This window comes from Passer domesticus, chromosome 1 (genome assembly GCF_036417665.1).
Source record: "Passer domesticus isolate bPasDom1 chromosome 1, bPasDom1.hap1, whole genome shotgun sequence".
Taxonomy (NCBI): Eukaryota; Metazoa; Chordata; class Aves; order Passeriformes; family Passeridae; genus Passer; species Passer domesticus.
Window position 1 is genome coordinate 111,223,599 of NC_087474.1, and position 19,984 is coordinate 111,243,582.

Sequence of the window (19,984 nt, forward strand, 5' to 3'; positions counted from 1 at the left end):
TTTTGTAATAACTTTACAGAACGTCTTTAGAGCTGAATCTAGAAGAAATAATCTAATCAGGTGATTCACAACTGACTCCAACAGAGCATCCAGAATTTTGGCATGAACAGAGAAAGGAGAGAGTAGGAAGAGAAAGGATTGTGTAAGATCAAATTAAAGGATGGTTTTTGACCTTTAGGCCAGAAACCTGTGGGGCAAGCCAGTTTTTGTTATTATAAGAAGTGTCACTGCATGAAACAGAAGACGACAAAAGCCCTATTGCAAGGAATTTGCAATCTAAATAAAGAACACAGATTAGTGTGAGTACAGAGCACCCATATGTGCAGAGGCTGAACTCACAATTCTGTGGGTCTTTATTTGCAGGAGGTTATGACTTATAGACAGTAAGAAAGAAAGAGGTCTTGGAAAAATGCTTGACAGCAAGCTGAAATGTGCTTGCAAGAGGAAGACTAAGAATCTCTTAACCATGGAAATATGCTCAGTTACGAGAGTGAGAGAGGTAAAAAAAGGTCAGATGAATTTGGCAAGACTGTAAAAAGTGCTGCTGAGATCCAGCCGCCGGGTTCATCCTTTCCTGTGGGGTATCCCTCCTGTCACTCTGGAGCTGGAATAAATGATGACATTGATTCTAACAGCTTTTGGGTCAGGCTCCTTTCCTCCAAATGGACTGGAGGGTAGGAGAGACCCAGCTGTGTCAAAACAATGCTGCCCTGTATTTTAGGAGGTTAAGGACATTTAGAATTAATTTTCAAAATTGAGACCTACCTATATTTCCTCCAATTTCATGTAAACTTTGGATCTGGCCTCTCACGTTCTGTGATGGTCCACGGCTAGGATAGAAAAAAACCCTTTCAGTTCGTCCTTCTGTTATAATCACTGCCTTATCACCCACCATCTACGGTAAGCTAAAGTTTGGTGTATTTTTCCCCTGTGAACTGCCTTATCAAAACCAACAACTTCTACCAAATGGACCACTACAGAATAATGAACCTGCCACAGAGGTAGATTACTGCATCACAATCAACCAAATCTTCTATATTATTTATTTTATATTATTTATTCAAAGAACAGAATTATGTGGTAACATGGGAAGATTTTGTAGAAAAGACTTTCAGACACAATTTACTATTTCCCATAGCTGTTAACAATTATTACCTTACAGAAATAAAAACATTCTAGACTTATGGATAGATGTAAAACAATCCCTTTGGGTTCTCTATGTGGCAAGTCTATAAAATGTATGTTTAACATACATTTTTAGTAGTGGTGTAATGGAGGGCAGATTGGTTCTGTATAGGAGCCAATTATTAAGTAAAATAAAAAGAGTAAGATAGTGGTTAAAATTTCTTTGATTGACACAACCATAAATTAGCAATTTTAGATTAGAAAAAGAGTTATTGTAACACAATGAATCTTTGAAGAGGGAGCAAGCAATCTGTTCATTTATAGTTCTGACATTGTTGTTCAGGAAAAACAAAATGTTCTGCTTTACCCACCTGTTTTCACAGTGGAATCGAGCCAGGATGTCTTTGGCTTTTGTTTGGCTGTTGAGTTGAATTGCCATAGAGACTTTTGAATGCAGTGGAGCATAAACTCTTATCACCCCCTCAGGTATGTCAGACTGCAAGTATGGAGGGAAAGTGACAGCTCCCTAAAATCAATATTCAATAGAGTAAGTCTAAGGCAAATATTGCTCTAACTCAATTTGGAAGTAGTTCTGCAACCTCATTTGAGGTTGCTTGCAAAACTCACTGTCCTGCACTCTCTTGGCTATTCAAAAGACATTTACAGTCATACAAATGCAAATTTGTAGATACAAATCAGATACAACACAAAGACACAAACTCTTTGGTAAGCAGCACATAAATGCACACAGGGTAAAGCCCTTGAATTGTAACTTTAACTTATTTTTGTTAACATTGGTCAGTGACCCAACTGCTTATATAAAAACATAAAAATTATTAAGAGTATCTGTTCTTCCTTCTAAAGATGAAATTCTCCTGAGGCATAAAAATCCAGTTCTCTGTTTCTGCTTCCTATAACTTCAACCAGACTGAAGTGTGTGTACAGTAAAACATCAAGTACCATATGGTTTCTGTTAATTTGAAATTTGACCTTGTGTAGGGTTCAAATGATCATCTATGAAGTTTATGCACTCTTCCATGATAAATGGTGGATAAATCAATTAGCAAGGTTTGCATTCCAGTTCTAATCCAGTTAATACCATGCTGACCAGCACACAATAGTCTCTCCAGTCTCTGTCTCTGTGTAATTTAGAACATCTGAGACCTGGGGATTGCGTTAAGTGCTCTCAACATTAAACTCAGTTATCCAAACAGAGTCTGCCTCCAATTTACCCTTCATATTTCAGCTTCTTGTCATGGCTACCCTCATTTTTATTAGATGTAAAGCCAATTACTCCGATCAATGGACTTGTCTTCCCAAAGGTGCAATGACTTCAGTAATTGACTCTCCTCAGAGAAGGAGTCTATCTATGTTCATCCCAGGCTGAAATTAACTTCGCAGCACAGTGATCTACACTGCCAATTTAAACAAACATCTCTGTCTCCATCTGCAGCACCAATGTATGTCTACCTTACCTGAAATACTTCAACCAGTGCTGGCAAATTCTTGAGAAAGGTGAATTAGAATGTATTCACCATTCATACATAACATTTATCTTTCTACATTTTCTCCCATTCATTACCTTTTGCATTTTCTCTCCTGCGGCTCTAGGTGGCTCATTCTCTATTTCTCATAACCTTGTGATATCATTCCTTCCTAATTTACCTTTTCTTTTGTTCTTCCAGACTATTCTTCAATGACTATAGGATCCTTTACCATTTCCTTGATTACTTCCACAATTCACCAGTCTTCATTTTTTTAAACTTTCATTGAAGACTCTCTGTCAGGGACAGTCCACATATAACCACTTCTTATGAAACAGGTTAAAAGCGAGCTTGGCAGCTTCGGCTGCTGGAAATTATTCTGCCTTCCTTTTCTTAATCAATTCCCAAAACTTTGTCTTCTCAGAGTGTTAGACTGGGAAGCACACCTTTCAAGATAACTCTCAAATCAGCTCATTTTGTATGGCAAAATTTCCTCCTCACACCCAGAATCTTTAATAAAATAAAGGAGGGTGGCTGTTTAAAGCTGGCCTTAAAACCTGTATCTTTTTATCACACCTCTGGTCTTTCAGGTCTCTCCCGTTCCATGGTCTTTCTCCTCAAAAGTTTTCTCACTCCTTTGTCAAACATCAGCTGTCTCTTGCTGTTGTTCATGGCTGCCTCATTCATTTTCCTCACTTGGGAAATCAGGAAGGATGGGACCTAGAAGGAGGAAACCAGATCTAAGAATATACAGTAACATTTCCCCAATGTGTTGGGTCTTTAGAAGGGCACCAAATATTAGGCTGCAGCAACTCTCTTTATTCCTAGAAGATACATGCAATCAGTAGCTTCCTCTAACAACCTACAGTTATTCCTTTGGCGAAACTGTGGTTCATCTTTCATGCCATATGAAACTTCAAAGTGATATTTGCAGCTGCAGGAGGTAGTCTTTGCAATCCCCATTATACTCTCCCTCTGTTAGGAGCAAACAAGCTGAGACTGTCAATATCTTTGGGCCAACCTACAGAAGCCCAAAAAATTGTACACACTTTTGTCCCAATTTATTGTGGGCTAGACTTTAATCTAATCACATTCAAGTTTGGACATATCACCTACACATCCAGATGAAACCATTCTTCTAGGCATCACTCTACATAAACAATGGTGTGGGAGAGATACTTCCAGAAGGCAGTTGATGCTAAAACAGGTGTCTCAGATAAGTGAGGTAGCTCTCAATCCAGAAAATTTGCCAGGGTGCCTCATGCTACACATGGAAGACTCTAGTAAGTTTCCAAATAAACTGTTTCTCCTTGGAAGGTCCATTTATTCTGATTTCTGCACATGTCCTGCCTATATCAAAGTACTGCACTGAAATGGGACCATGAAGGGGGAAGCAGCACTACTCACTGTCCACAGGATGTCCTGGTACCGGATTAAAAGCCGCACAATGTGTGCGGTGGTGGCAGCTGCTTGCATTTCTTGTTGGTTTGCACGTTTCCCTTTGTAGATAAAGAGGTTTGGTGCAACAATCATTGACACGTTCCACAAATTCATCTTGTTTTTCCCTTCATTAGCAACCACCTTCTTCAGGAACTGAAGAAAGGCCTGGAAAAAAACAATACTTGTTTAATTTCAGGAAATAATTGACTTTTGAAATGCAGCATTTTCAAATGCCTGGCTGGCTGCTATATTTGCACTTGGAAGTGAAATTGAGTGGTTTTTTCATTGTATTTGGATTACTCTGATATTTGTTGTTACAACAACCTGTGTCAACCACAGAGGAATAGTCAATGTTATCAAAACACACATTAATAAATTATCTATCACTTAGACCATAATCCCAAATTTATAAGGCAAATACAGTGTCTACAGTAGGGCTCTGAATCCTATAGTAGAGGTAAGATGTACATGTATTGTAAGAGAATAGTTACTTTCTTCATAGATTACCAAGTGTCCATTTTGATGTATCCAACCAAAGCTTTTTATATCATACTCACTTGGGGTGATTAGTCCCCAAATCTGCATCAGTTCCACATGTAATACAACCTGCTGTTCTGCCAGCAACCCTCAAACTTTTATTCTGGGATAACAAAAGCAAGAAGAGCTAAGTGGTTGTTCATTGACTTTACTTTTGCATATGCTTGGCAGAGTCCAAGGAAATTAATTTCCCCTTTTGGGTAGTTTATTCAGAATTTTGCTTGAATGATTAAATAGCAGCTGTGGTTAGAGTTGGGGTCTACCAATGATTCCTTCTGCAATATTGTTCTTGTTTCAGCTGGGATAGAGTTAATTTTCTTCCTTGTGTCTGGTACAGGGCTGTGTTTTGGATTTAGGATAAGAATAATGTTGATAACACACTGATGTTTTAGCTGTTGCTAAGCAGTGTTTACACTCAGTAAAGTGTAATCTTTAGCTTCTCATGCTGCACTGCCAGCAAGGGAGCTGGGGCTGCACAAGGACTTGGGAAGGGACACAGCCTGGAGAGCTGACTCCCGAGGGATATTCCATACTATATGGCATTGTGCTCAGTATCTAAACTGTGGGCAAAACTGCTCTTGGCCCACTACTCAAGAACTGGTTGGACATCAGTCAGTGAGTGGGGAAAAATTGCACTGTGCACCACTTGTTTTATGTGTTCTAATTAATTAATCATTATTATTTTCCCATTCATTTCTGTCCTATTAAACTGTTGTTGTATCAACCCATTAATTTTATTTTTCTTTTCAAGTTTTCTCACCCATCCCACTGGGAGGGGGGAGGAATGAAGGAATAGCTGTGTTGGCTTTACATGGAGTAGAACTAATTTTCTTCACGCTGACTGGTATGGGGTTATGTTTGGGACTTGTGCTGAATACAGTGGTTATAATATAATTTGTTTTTATTATTGCTGATTAGGACTTGCTTAGAGCCAAGGCCTCTTCTGATTTTCATACTGCCACACGGCTGAGATGCAAGAGAAATCAGGAGGAAACATGGCCAAGACAGGTGACCAAAGGTATATTCCAGACCATGTGACATCATGCTCAGTGTAAAAAGGTGGGAGGAAGATGAAGGAAGGGAGGAACTTTTGGAGTGCATTTGTATTCCCAAATAACTCTTACATGAATGAGATCAAGCCCTGCTCCCCTGGTGATGGCTGCCCGCCCATGGGAAGTGGTGAGTTCCTTTCTTTGCTCTGCTTTCGTGAGCAGCCTTTGTTTTCCTATTAAATTACATTTATCTCAACTCATTAATTTTCCAGCTTTTACACTTCTTATTCTCCCCTTGATCCCACTGATGGGGGAGTGAGTGAGAATCTGATGTGCTTGGTTGCTGGCTAGGGTTAAACCATGACAGGTATTAGCTGCCTCTTGGTTAAACCACGAAAACCATATGATTAAAACCACTGTCTTTGTACCCTAACATAGCAATTAAAACATTTTTACAAACCCAAGAATTACAAAGTAGAAACTGTGCTGGAGAAGTTTCTACATCCTCATAATATACAAGAGAGGGAAGCTGTGTAGAGTTTTGTCATCACTTCTATTTTTGTACAGAAGCCTAATTAATAACAGAGAAATAATTAAGACCACTCCTCTAGCATGTGTTTTACTTATGCAGCTCTATATCCAAATGAACTGTGGTAGCAGAAAAAAAACCCCATTCTTTACAGAGCACTAGTAGACCTTCAGGTACTTTGAAGGCAGTTGTTGTTCTTGTCCCTTGTTGCTGTATAAATAAATACAGGTAAAGAAGGCACCTGAACTCATAAGGTTGTGTCTAAACTGAGTAGTGAAAGGCTTTCAGAGGTGGGAGACCTGCATGGTCCTGATGAGCAGGGGACCTGGTAAAATGTCTGGAGGTTCCCAAGTAGCTTGTTCACTCAGGTTTCCTTGATGTAGAAAAAGGCCCATAGATGCAACCAGCATCTCTTAGGGTCAGGACATAGCTGCAGTCAGATCTGGGAGCTCCCCAGCATGCAAAATGCTTGTAGCACTGTGTTTGTATCAGGAAGTAGTACATGGGGGTGGGCATGGGTTTGTAAGGCAAGGCAGCTGAGGGTGAGCTCCTGACATCTGTACTACAGATACATGTTTTTATGTTGGACTACATGCTACAGTCTGGTCCAGTGCCCTGAAAGCCCTTTCAGTACCACTAGGCAAGCTCCTACAGGACAGCTTCTCTTTTAAATTCATCCAGAAGAATTTCAGTTATACAGAAAATCCAGAAACTGGACCTCCTTTGTCCAAACTAAGTGAGGAATATGACTCTTTGAAATGAATGCTCCATAAAAATGATGCTGGAGATCCAGCAGCTGGATACCCCCAGCAACTATTTCTTAATTACTTGTAAAAGAAATTACAGCCAGGAAATTTGAATATCTTTTCAGGGAAATCATCAAAAACACAGACAAATACTTTCCTGGTGTAGCATCTGAAAAAAATGAGTCTCTCATTTAAAAGTCAAAAGCACTACAGATGGCAGGTGATAGCAAATGAGGAACTTACCTTGGCTGTGTCTCTGTTGGCTTCAGGCATCAGCATGATCAACAGATGCAAAGCTTGTAGTTGTAACTTGATCTTGGAGATTTCTGAGAACATGAATAATTAATGCTTTTGAAATCCCAACTGCAATTGGTTTGCTCTAAAAACCTTGTGTGTCAGCAGTTTTAGACATACCAGCTAGTGCCTGGTTGAGACTAGCATGCTTAGGTGTTGATTAACCATACACTTTTCCCCAAATAAAAAATCACCTTAATGAGTCGGTTTTTCCTTGTCATCTTGGATCTTTGTAACACAGGGACACAAGGTGCCATAAAATCCTATCTACATAGTATCAATCCAGTATTTTTTAGTACTAGCTAGTTTCTCTTAGATACCTGTGTACTTGTTGTAGGGAATAAAGTCACTTTATTCTGCACAGACATCTCCTGTTCCGTCTTCTCCAAACTGCTGAGCCATTGTAACTGCATGCAGCCTGGGACTCATAAGGAGTCCACACACACTCAGGTATGTGAAGTTTATGGAAAGAGGTCACCTCCTTCTGCCCTTTAAGCTACTCATGGAGACACTGAAAGCGTGACTGCAACCCTGTGTAAAGATCCTGAGTTTTCCGTACCAATTTGCTAATAAATTCATCATCCTGAGACTTTCAGTCTGTCCTAGCTTGAGTGACTTCACAGTGAAGTCATAGGTATGGCAAGGTACAATTGCATTCTTCCTGGAAGAGAAATGAACAAAATGTACTGAGATTGAGAGGGTGTATGTACACTGAAAACAAAGCCCAGCTGCCTGAACCTTGCTTTGCTCACACATATCTCTGTACCAATGATCTGACCTCAACATTAACAGAAATAAAATAGGTCCAGTAGGTCCAGTAGATAAAGGACAGTGATTTGAGTTTACCTTGCAGAAATTTTTGTTTGTGAAACCTACAATTAATGTGAATCAGTGTCTGTACATGAAAGTTATTACTCAGTCACTGTTTGCTCACAGGTTCCAAATTTTACATTAAACAGTTGTTTTGTTCACATAACAAGCATGTGCTGAATGCAGACACCTTTCTCATTTGAAAACAAAACCTTGCAGAAAATTAAAATGCTTAGGCAAAGCACTGGGTCTGTTTTTCTCTCTACTTCAGAGGGAGAAAAAAGTTACGACTTTTCTCTATGTACTTCAGAGAGAGAAAAAAAAGTAATGTCTACTCTTGTATTTTACCATATTATCAGTCCATACTAACTCCATTTCCACATACTTTCTACTAGTGTGATGAATGCAGGCAGATATTCTACTGTGAAGAGTGGGCTTGGGAGTTCTCTTATAAACATTTTTAGCAGACCCGCTGCATCATTATTTCGTACTTGGTCCCAGTCAAAAGTGTCTTCATAAAATTTTGCCTCAAGTTCTTGATGGAGATTCTGAAAAACAAAAGAAACATTTGGCCTTCAGTCATTGCTCCTGATCCAGCACTTTGTGATCACTTCAGAAATCCCATTACAAGCAGCAGGCAGGTTTGTATAGTACTTGAACTAAAGCAGCCCTAACCCAGTGACAGCCATGTGCAGCTCACAGCAGGTTAACAAATCAAGTTCCTGCAGATATTTGGCAACCCAGGCTAAATTTGGTTTGCTATAACTAGATTTCTGCAGTGAGCAATTTGAGCCATCTTAAAGCAAGGCATCTTGTGCAATGTCTTAGACCTAGAAGCAGAAAACTCGGCACAGCTATTCTTTTTGTTTAAAACACTCTCCAGATGTTTTGACCCTTAAGTCACCAAGGAGTGGTGTTTCTTTCTCACTGCCAGTGAAATTGCTAGATACTCTGAATCCATGGGCCTTGAGCAAATGGCTTAAAATTCATGTCTTCCCATCTTTGAAAGGAAGTTGTATGTTAGGATAATTATAGTTAGATCTGGTCAAGTTGTAGAAGAATAAAGATTCGAAACCATTACTGTCCTAAAAAACCATAATGAATAAAAAAATCCCCCAAACCTCTAAAAACACAGGAGAGGTTTAAGATAGAATTGGTGATGACACCATTTTGAGTTCCCATTTAATCCCCTTGTTCTCCAATGGCAGCATCCTTCTCCAAAAAGGAGGTCAGTCAAATTCTGGGGGGTCACCAGCCAGTGCTCAAAACATGTATGTGAAAGGGAAATATTCAGCAAGGTTCCTAGTAGCAACAGGATTTGGCTTCAAACCCAGATCACTGTTCCCAAAATGCAAGCTCCTCAAAAAATGATTGAGTTAAAAAGATTGAAGGACAGTGTTTTAATATAAGGATGCCCACAAATAATGCAGCTTGCACAATTACTACTGGCCAAACACTGTCCTATCAAACTTAGAAAGTTTGTTGCTACGTTTTATGAGACCAAATATATCTGTAGCAAATATTTGGTTTTGGATCATGATTTTGTCAGTTGTACTTTAATATTATGCAAAAGGTTCAGTCCATTCATGCTGAAAAGCTTTTAAAAATGAATTCGGCTTGCCACGTCTCACATGAATGGAAGGAAATTACATATCAAGTACAGTCACACATAATGAAGTAGAATGGTTGCACAAACGGAAGTAGAAAGTCGTTGAGGATTTGGCATAAAATGCTGCAGTCTCATTTTTACTAGCACATTTTATTGGTTTTAATCTGGGCTATCTCAGCTTCCTCTGTATTCACATCCTTTGCACATAATCAATACAAACACCTAGACTGAATTCTCTCCTGTAACTGACTGGAAATGTGGAACAGAAATCCTCACCTCATCAAAAGCACAAGAGGACAGAATTCTACTCCACATTTTTCTGCTGAGAACTGGGAAAAAGTCACAAAAACAAAATGCAAGATTTTGGAAACATAAACATTATATATATATATATATATATATATATATATATATATATACACATAAATATATATGCTTATATTAAATATATATATCTCCACACAGGTAAGCACGTATTTATACACTCAATTCCCTCCCTTCCCTGCCTTGTATACATGTATCTATGTATGCATCTAATATTTTTAAAATATGTGCTGCAATTTTTTTAACATGACTGATCCTTCACTAGACTATCATACAGTCCTGGTTCACTGGAGCTTTTGTTACAGAGGAAAACTTGTATTCATTTCTTCTACTCTTTGTTTTATAGAAGAGCAACCTTTAATTGTTTCCATATGCCTTTTCTTTCTCCAAACAAGACTGAAATAAAGTTGGAATGCCCTCAGGTCCTAATGTCATAATAATGTATGAAGGCTTTTGAAGGATGAAATCTGGATCTGCTTTGAAAAAATCTCTCTCTTGCTCATTGGTTTGTTGGGCAGACTCAAATGAAACCAAAACTCAAATAATTTAAAAAACTTTTACATGGGCAGTTTAACTTACTACCTAGTACAGAGGAGCTGCATATGAAGTCGTATCTCATAGCAGCACCCAGGATACAGGTTGTGAAAAAGAAGTGAACAAGACACAGTGCAGAGTATGCAAAGAATATGAAAATAATTGAATTAGAGCACAGCCCTGCTGTGTAATCTCCATGGAAAGACTGGAAAAATTTGAGATTCTGTGAAATAACATTTGTATGAAAAAATGAGGAAGCTGAAAAGTACAGGGCAAGTTTGGAGCTCCCTTCTGCAAGATGTGGCACTTTTCAAGGCTTTGGGACTTTTATCAACGCACAGAGTCGAAGGACCTGGGATGCAGCTGCCTATCTTTGGTGTGTTTCATGTAATGCTGCTTGTTCTTATTCAGCCATTTTTTATGATCCTCAGCCCACCCAATTGTTTAGCAATCCCCATGATTTATGTGCCTGCCACAATGTTGAGACTTCCTGTCTCAGAACACAAAACTAGCTTCCTTGAGGATGAAGAAGTGGGAGTAGGATGCACTGTAAGGTGTTGCTTAAACCAGATTATAAAAAAAAAAAAAGCCTAAGGGAAAAAAAAAGGCAAAAATCTGGGAAAAAGATAGACCCTACTAAACCCAGAACAAAGCCCAACCAACCAAAAAAAAAAAGCCTTGTTTTTCTCATTTGCCTCCTCCAGCTCCTGGAATGAGGTTGGTCTGGAGAAACAATTGCAAATATTACTGGCCCACAGTGTCAGGTTATTGAGTGCCAATTATACTGTGTTCATAGCCCACAAACAGCCTGTGAAAATGCAGTACTTCAGGCTGCCAGCAGTGAACAGAGTCCAAATTTCTCTCACTTGGATCATGAAATTGTGAGATCACAGATGATAAATGAAAAATAAAATGACACAGAGGTTAAAACGACAGAATAAGATCTTTATCTGATGTTCACTCAGTTTAGGAACTCTGCATTTCTGAAATAAATTAAAACAGAGATAAGATCACAGCAATTTTGGATGACAGAGATAAACTGAAAGGATGTCTCAAAGTTTTGTGGAGAAAAATCACATTCAACATCCTCTGGGCTTTATATAGAACACTAACTAAATCAAAGTAATAGACCAAATGGTCTGTGATTTATTGGTTCCCAGGAACTAATCTGACCTTTCACTGGCAGGAGGAGGAATGCCGAGCCACACAGATCAGTATTTATGTGCAGTCTGAATTTGTGTGTATGCTGTATTATTTTACATACAGTCTGTGGTCCAGAAGATGGAAAACTGGCTTGAGTGTATACCTTGACTCTGGAGGCAGATCCAGGAACCCGCAGAATTCCTTCAGTTTCCAAACCTGTCTCCTCAAGCTTGAGCAGCAGCTGAAAGAAGAGACAAAAAAATACAGGAAAATACTCAGAAGTGCTTAAGAATACTCCTGACTTTATTTTCAATCTAGGTATCCTTGAAACTAATCTGAGAAAGATACATTTATATGGAATCAGCTAATGAAATCCAGCCAGCTCTTGTAAATAAATCTGCCTAATTTGCCTCCATAGTCCTGATCCTGAAGTAAGGAGTATGCAAAGTATAGAAAACTGCTAATGCAATAGGCCCCTCTGTCCTTGACTTGAGAGTTGGCATGGCTATAGAACAATTAACACATAAATATATTAATGAAACAGCAGATATGCTTAAACACAATGGTGTTTTGAAGGAAAAATAACCTCTGAGAAATGTTTAAATGTGCCCCAAGGGGCACAATGGAAAGGTCTATAGATAACATAGGTTACATACGTTCTTTGGAACTGAGAACTCCGATTAGAAAACGATCCCAGGGTATTTTATTTTCAAATTTCTGTGAATAGAGGACTAAAATTTTCACTCCAATTGGTTATTTAAAAAAAAAAAGCAAAAAAAAAAGCTTTGATTTTACATACTTTTGAACATTGAGGGAAAAAAAGATCCAGCATTTAATCACAGAGCTCTGGATTTTCACTACCAGATCTGCTTCCTGCCCTAACCTTGATTCTTCTAATTTCCAATGTTATCTTGATAGGGCAGCAGTGGAGCTAATTGCGAAGTCATGTAAATGCTCAAGTTGTGTCAGTCTGTCCCCTGACACTCCCCAACACGTCTTCTTTTGTCACTATTTACAAGGAAATCTGTTGCCATTTTGAGTCTCTGTAAACCTGTGCAACTGCACACGTACTTGTGTCTGTGTACCTGCCTCCAAGACACCCACAGGATATCCCTGTGTAGCCAAATGTCTCATTTAAATACCATTGTCTTGTCATACAAACCTCAGTCAGAAGATATCACTTCCCTTCTGGAAACAGTAGCCAAGTATACTTATGGTTTAAATTAATGTGAAATTAAAACTCCTGAGACTCCTCATCTCTGCCACTTCGGCACACACATAATTTTGCTTGTCTCTCTATTTAATGAAAAAGGAAACAGAAAGACATTTTTTTTCGTGAAGTTTCCTGCGTGCTATCACGTAATTATAAAAATCAAAAAGGGTCCCCACCACAGATAAAAAAAAAAAAAAAAAAAAAGGAGCAGATTTTCTCTCCTTGTCACTAAGTTTTCAAACCGTGATATTTTGTCAGGCAGTCTGTAGACACTTGCCAGTCTGTAATGACTACAAGAAACTTCTCTGATCTGATGACTCCTTTGAGTGTCAATGCAAACAGTGGAAAAGCAAATCCTAGTGACCAAGCAGGCCAAGTGATACTCACTTTTTGGAAGATAAGGGGCACTTTTATTCCAGGAACCTTCTTTTGGTCATTCTCCAGCAGTACGGTGAGCGGGACTCCAAAAAGACCATTCTCTTAAAAATAACAACAACAAATGTGAAAACAAGGAAACACAGCCTGGTAAGCACCTTCTTTCAAAGCTGATGGACGTGAAGGTGGCTGCAGAGGGGATGCCACACACGGTACCTCGTCCCCGCACCCTCTCCACACGGTTCCTCTTCAGTTCCACGCCCAGCGCATCGTAGAAGGCCGTGAGCTCGATCAGGGAGAGGTAGCGGATCTTCTTCATGTCTTCTGGAGACAGGTCCCCAACCTCCGTCAGGCCAAACCGGCTTTTCCGAACAATGAATTTCTACAGTAGAGATGGGTCACATCTTTATTTGCACCAAAGTTACAGGGAGTGAATTTTTGTTTCAAAAGAGATGCGCGGATGTGACTGGAGGTCATGTTCGGGTAGGTGGATACCAATAAAGTGATGAACTATAGCCCTGTAGATTGGTCTGGTGTGGTGACACAGGTGGTATCCACCTGAACATAAAACTGAGCTTCTTGCTCACCAGGCACCCTTGCAGTTTGACTGGGAAGTGGTGCAGGAGCACCTCAGTGACTGTACTTCAGCTGGGAGAAATTAGTTATGTGCTTCTCTAAAAGTTTTGCCCAGTTTCTGCAGGATGCAGCATTTTGCTCTGCTCCTGCCTTCCCCAAAATATCTTTGAAAGCTGTTGAAGTTAATCATGGATATGGTTCTGTATCAATTTTGTGTGTGCAATGAATCCATGCCTGCTTTGCATAATGCCATTAACTAATGAGGTCTTACAGGGGAGTTACTAAAGATCTGAGGAAAAGCCCAGAAGCAAAACTGCTTAGTTCAGAAGCCAACCTGCCAACTTAGGGGTATTTTTTATTACTCCAGAAAGCTTAAAACCAGGACTCCCAACAGCTAACAAATAATTTATTCAAGTAGACTTAAACTAAATGATACTGAGTAATTTGGGGCATGTGAAGATGTCTACATATTTTAGAAACTGCAGTGTCAGGGACCAGAGCCAGGAATGTTGCGTCATAACAGATGCATTTGTACAAATGTCAAAAAGAACAAACAACCACCAGTTTCTGACGTAATTGTTAGACATAATAAGAAAGTCATAGTAAAAAACATGGTAAAAAACATACTTTTCAAAGAACTGTGGATCTTTGGTAATGTGTACTTTTTAAAATTTAAACCAGGCATTGTTAGTCAGAGGCATAAATAAATAGTATTACAAAATAATCTCCCTCTTTTAGGGAAATTAGTGGAATGCCTCTAGTAATGTTTTGTTTCTGGAGATTTCAGCTCAGTCCTTCATTTTTTAAAACAAATTTGGACTCAAAATGTTTAACCCATCTTTAAATTAAGCCAGTCAATCTTATTAAGAAAAAGGTAAACAAAAACCAAAAAGCCCTCTAAACCAAATCAAAACAAAAAATTAAACTTACACCAGATTTCAAAAGGAAGAGAGTAAAAAGGACACCTAGATCGTGTAGTTTAGGACTTCATAAAGTACACTGCATATGGTCTTTCAATAGAGGTTAACAATAATTGGGGGAGAAAGTGTGTAGGGAATGGAATAACTTTTTTACTTGCTGCCTGGGGCATTTTACTTGCTGCCTGGGGCATATTAGGGAATATTTTCAGAATATTCTCTCCTTAAAATGCAGCGATTCCACTGCTAGCCTTTTTCTGAGACTTAATGTAACAAAAGCTGCACGTGAGTTAGCTTTCTGAAGAAACATAAAATACTAAAGAATATTTACACATGTTGATTCCAGTGATGCAAAAAGTGTAAAAGCAGTCAAAATGCAATAAATCACCTTGAAAAAAAGGAAAAAAATACCCCAGACTGTATACATATATATTCTGGGGGGAAAGAGAAAAAACTCTAAGCACTGCAAAACTGATTAAAAAGAGTACTACAAAGATTTTCCACAGTGGCTGTTTGACTCCTAGGGCTCACTATGATGTGATGCTGTGGTTAATACAAACTTTGAGGCTGGCTGTCTTTCTCTGTCTTGTGTCATAATTTTCCAGTGGTTTTTCTTACAGTGGTGTAAGAAAAAAATTATGCAGGTTTGAAGGAGGCTGTGCTATCCTGAAATTAGATTACTAATGTTTTGGCTAAGGATTGTGTCAGATATTTTGCGGTGTTGTTTGCATGTGGAACTGTGCAGTGTACTCAGACTTGTATTTCTGTGGTATCTTCAACTAAGTCACACGGACCATGGTCCCACACTGGAGAAATCACATGCACTTTGGGAAAATCCCTATGCTCCTGAGGGAGCTGAGTTGACTCTTACAGGAATCGGGGGACTCCCTGCTGAAGGATACATGCTATTTTATGGTATATAATATCTATGCAGCTCTGTACACACCATCAATGAAGTTGGCTATGCTGTCAGGCTCATCCTGGAGAAAGTGTGATGCTGCACAGCCTCCAGTGTAGCCCCATTGTCCCACTGTCCTTCTGAGTGTAGGTGACTGGTTGCTCAGTGTAACAGAGTGAGAGGTGATTTTTCTGCTGGCGCCCATTATGGTCTGAGTCATCATGGGAAAAAACCAAACACCACGAGCAGCAGCAGATGAAGCAATGGAAAGGCCAACATCAATAGCTATGATTGCTCACTTTATTCAGAAATGCTCTGCAATGACCTGGCATGTTTCTTGTGTGGTCTTCTGAGCTCAGAAAATTATGTCCTGCATGCAGAGCAGTTCAACTCCAGCACAATACTGGCATTTTCTAAGGCTTATCAATTATGAATCCACAGATCCACGATATTCAATACAGCATCATCTCTTCCCTCTTTGTCATCAGTTTCCCTGCTCTGTCAACTGGGAATTGTCTGTGCTGTTGCAGAGAACAATTTGTGAGTGTGCATGTGTTGCAGTAAAGACCAAAATCATGATGAGTGTTGAGATGCCCTTAAGTCGTCACAGGACACCAAGTTATCCCCAAAAAAACCCCGAAAAACCCAAACAAACAAAGACAGAAAAAAAGGCACAGGGATTTCACATAAATTGTGTTATCTACGTGGTGTCTTATCATTCAACATAGAAGCTTACTTCTGCATCTCAGCTTCTTCCTTGGTGGAATCTCAGATGGACAACTGACTAATTCTCAGATAATTCAATGTCTGTGTGGATTGTAACAATTTCAGGTTAGTTTGCCACCTTAGGACATCGTAACATTCAGGAAATTTTTCCAAATACTTTACAGCTACTTCATACATGTCACTGAAAAGGTAGTATTGGAAGCACTAAATTAATGCACCAGTTTTCAGTGATGGAAGTTGTGAGGGCTGATGTGAGTAGAAAATTGACTTCCATGACTTCATGACATAATTCCAGATAATGACACAACTGCTCAGTGTACGTCTGGTTGGATGATATGGCAAAATTTTCTTGAACAATTCATATAGTATCTCCTATAGTGTGATTTGCACTCAATACTGACTGGAAACAGGCAATATTGCTACAGGAATAAGGTTTGCTTTCCTTTCTTCATCTGCAAAGCAATTTTAAATCCACATGTTAACAAAGGCGGATAATCTATGGGGGAAAGATATAGGAAAGCATATCGGTATTGAAGATCATTGTTAGTTTTACTGACAATATGCACCTTTTATCTCTGTGTGAAAAAATTGTGATGATGCAGTATTTGTGGACTGAGTTACACATACTCATCTGGGTGCACGTGTTCATGATGGGTACAAGGAAAAACCTGGCTTGGATAGCCATACTAACTTTGGGAATCAGTCACAGGCAGTAGGCAGGCACACAGAGAAGCCTCTAGAAAGCACACACTGCAAAGGCCAGATCATGTATCTTAACAGACTCCATTGTGCTGGGGATATAAAACAGGAAATTGCTGTGTTAAAGAAAACAATCAAGGAAATATACGGAGAAGAAACTTACTGGCAAAGCCGAGTCTTCCTTTTTGAACCTCTGGTTTTTTGGCCACTCTTGGGTTTTTGGAAGGACTGTAATGGATTCTGAGAAAGAGACATCATAGGAGAGCTCTTCTGTTATGGATGGGCTGCCTTTATCTGTTCCACAGTCTAGACAGCTCTTAGCTGAAAATAAGGGAAATTATATATGAATAATAAATTGCATTTAGTACAGAGACATTAAAAATTTGAACCAAGAACACAAAATTCTTGAGAAAGTAATAAAGGAAGTGCTTTGAAGAGGAATTTCAGTGCAAACCACAGCATGTTCCTGTTTTGTCTTGAGGAAATAACCCCTTAGAAATAAAATCCCTATTTTTGTTTTAGATTATTTAACTTGTTGCTTTCTGTGAGAAAGATAGTCAAGCTGGAACTTCCTGTTTATCAGGAATTACCAAGTTTTTTTTATTGCATCCTTGTCTTGCCAGGCCAGCAAACTGTGGTGGCACTTGTCAAATGAACAATTAAAAATAAATAAACTTTTCTTGACAGAAAAATGCTGTTGACACATTTTCTCAGGTTACTGATGATTTATTTACAATCACAAGACATTGTGTATATATTTTGTGTAGTTACATACACATATTTCTCATTGTTGATAGTTTAGGTGTAGGGCACCATAACAGGACAAAACATACAATATTCCAGTTTGAAAAACACTGTATCTACTGGCATTTATAGTAGATATTGTGAAATTACTTATTGCTCTTCTCTAAAATTTAGTCACCACCTTAAATTACTGGATGTCAGAGGAAAGTTTCTGAAATCAAGTCCAGAAATACGCTATTGTCAGGGAGGCCAAAGTGTGAAAACATAAATGAGTTACAGGGCTGCCAACTTGCTTGATGGATCTCTAGTATCTCAGGTAAATGTCTAGTTTTCCTATAAGGTTCAGTTCCTAAATCCACTTGGGATGGAATAATAAATTTAATTGAAAGTGAAGTAAAATTTCAGCCCCCATGACACAAGTGTATTCAAAAACCATGGCAATCAGAAAGTGAATTAAAAAACATTACATGTCTTATAAATTTGTGCATGCCCCATGTTCTCTGAATCACTGCATTTAGTTACAGGGACTTTTTTGCAACACCACATCTTTTACACGTCTGATATGAAAAAAGTTAAGTATGGTATTAAGTGGCTTCTGGTTTCTGAACTGTGGCTTTAGTTGTTGTCTAATGTCCAAGCCATTTAAGATGTTTTCCATCTCTCTTTCCACCCTTGGACATGAGACCACAGAGTGCTCATGGTACCTCTGGGCATTTGGTTCCCCATCTGTTTCAGTAAAACTGCTTGCAGAGCAGAAGTATCAGCAGAGCAGCTTTTGCCACCAAGGAAAATGTCTGTTCCACTGTACCCAGAGGTAAATATCCAATGGATTAGTTTAGAAATTTGGGTATTAATATCCCTTTAGTTAAGCCTGAATAATGGTGATGGGAAGAGCTTTCAAACTAAGAGATGGACATTCTCGTGGAAGGCTGCTGACAATTATCCAGACACTGAGTAGAGAAGAGCTATTACTTTCATTAGCACTGCCAATCACTGTCAGGGCCAAGCATTTAAGGGATAACACCATTCATAGATCAGAATAACAGGGCATAGGAAAATTATACATTTCTAATACTACAATTTCTGCAGTACTGGAGAATAAATGTGGAGGAAATATACCTCTTTTATTTGCAACACGAAAATACACTGATGACATATTTCGGACAAATTCTGTATGATATTGCTTACAGATTATTTTTACATTCCCAGCCTTGCAATGATCAGCATTTTTACATGCTGATGCCTCAAGGGCAGCAGTCTGTGTCTGTACAACGTTGATCTTTAATGGGAAACTTTGGTTCCTGCATGCCAATAAGCTGACAATGATTTTAAAGAAATATAGGCAGCACTGCCCCAATGTGAAAGAGGGGCCTAACCTCTGAAACCTAACCATTTTACTAAGAGGAAGTGAACACTGGTTACATGTTGTCATACTCACAGCTAACTGATTTCCAAACTGTCTTCTGCCCAGGAAGCTGGATACCATTAGAAGATACTGGTGACACTGGAACTGTCTCAAATGTGGGCTGATAGGCAAGGAAAAATGATCAGACTGCAGTGAAGGCAAACGTCTACGGACAGAAACTGCTACAGTTCAAGCAAAGGTCTATCATTCTCAGCTTACACTCTCTTGACAAGATTAAATAATCTGTTGTGATTCTTCAGAGTATATTTTTCAAAGCCAAGCCTGAGAATCAATCTTCCCCAGACTGCACAGATTTGGACCGTGTGGAGGTCAGTAATACTGCAGCTTGCTGTACCTAATGAGTCCTGTCCTATAAAATGACTGAAATTAGCTAAGTAAATTGCTATACAGAATTAGGCTAACTGAAAGGTCCTCCTCAAATTGTAATTCATCCTGGCTTTAATAATGTTGGCCACAAATCTTTTTGAAGACTCTCTGGCACATGCTGAATACCTGCTATTCACAGAGACCTGTCAGAAATCAGTCAGTATGCTACCTCTTGTGATTTGGGCACCAGAAAGCTACTAAAGGATGGATATCCTCCCATAGGTTATACACAAATACTTTTATCAGTGAAATGCAAAAAACAACTTGAGGAAACAAAGAAACATTTTCTAGATTAATTTCTTTCCACTCCAGAAAGCATTCTGCACTGCTGAGAAGTGGCTTGGCAGCCCAGGGGGTGACTTTCAAGCAGTGTCACCTCTTCCTAGCAGTGGAGTTTTGGCCTTGTCCGCAGCAGTTTTTTGTCTCATAAAGACAAATCTGAGTGTTTGTGTTCCATGGGAAATAGCAGCTCAACTA

The 19,984-nt window shown here is 39.0% G+C and overlaps 1 protein-coding gene across 3 annotated transcripts in view; it reads right to left on the minus strand.

Moving 5' to 3' along the window:
* The window catches only part of ARHGAP28 (Rho GTPase activating protein 28), a 76,522-nt gene that overhangs the window by 5,548 nt on the left and 50,990 nt on the right, over positions 1-19,984 (minus strand). For 2 of the 3 annotated variants that reach the window (XM_064434017.1, XM_064434036.1), the window contains exons 4-14: positions 19,154-19,241; positions 17,135-17,292; positions 13,372-13,537; positions 13,168-13,259; positions 11,731-11,808; positions 8,343-8,505; positions 7,097-7,179; positions 4,017-4,214; positions 3,186-3,329; positions 1,497-1,651; positions 766-830 (exon numbers count right to left, since the gene is read on the minus strand). In XM_064434017.1, coding sequence (XP_064290087.1) covers positions 766-830; positions 1,497-1,651; positions 3,186-3,329; positions 4,017-4,214; positions 7,097-7,179; positions 8,343-8,505; positions 11,731-11,808; positions 13,168-13,259; positions 13,372-13,537; positions 17,135-17,292; positions 19,154-19,241 — 1,390 coding nt within the window. The remainder of the gene's footprint in view (positions 1-765; positions 831-1,496; positions 1,652-3,185; positions 3,330-4,016; positions 4,215-7,096; positions 7,180-8,342; positions 8,506-11,730; positions 11,809-13,167; positions 13,260-13,371; positions 13,538-17,134; positions 17,293-19,153; positions 19,242-19,984) is intronic. The other variant, XM_064434026.1, reaches the window with a different exon arrangement.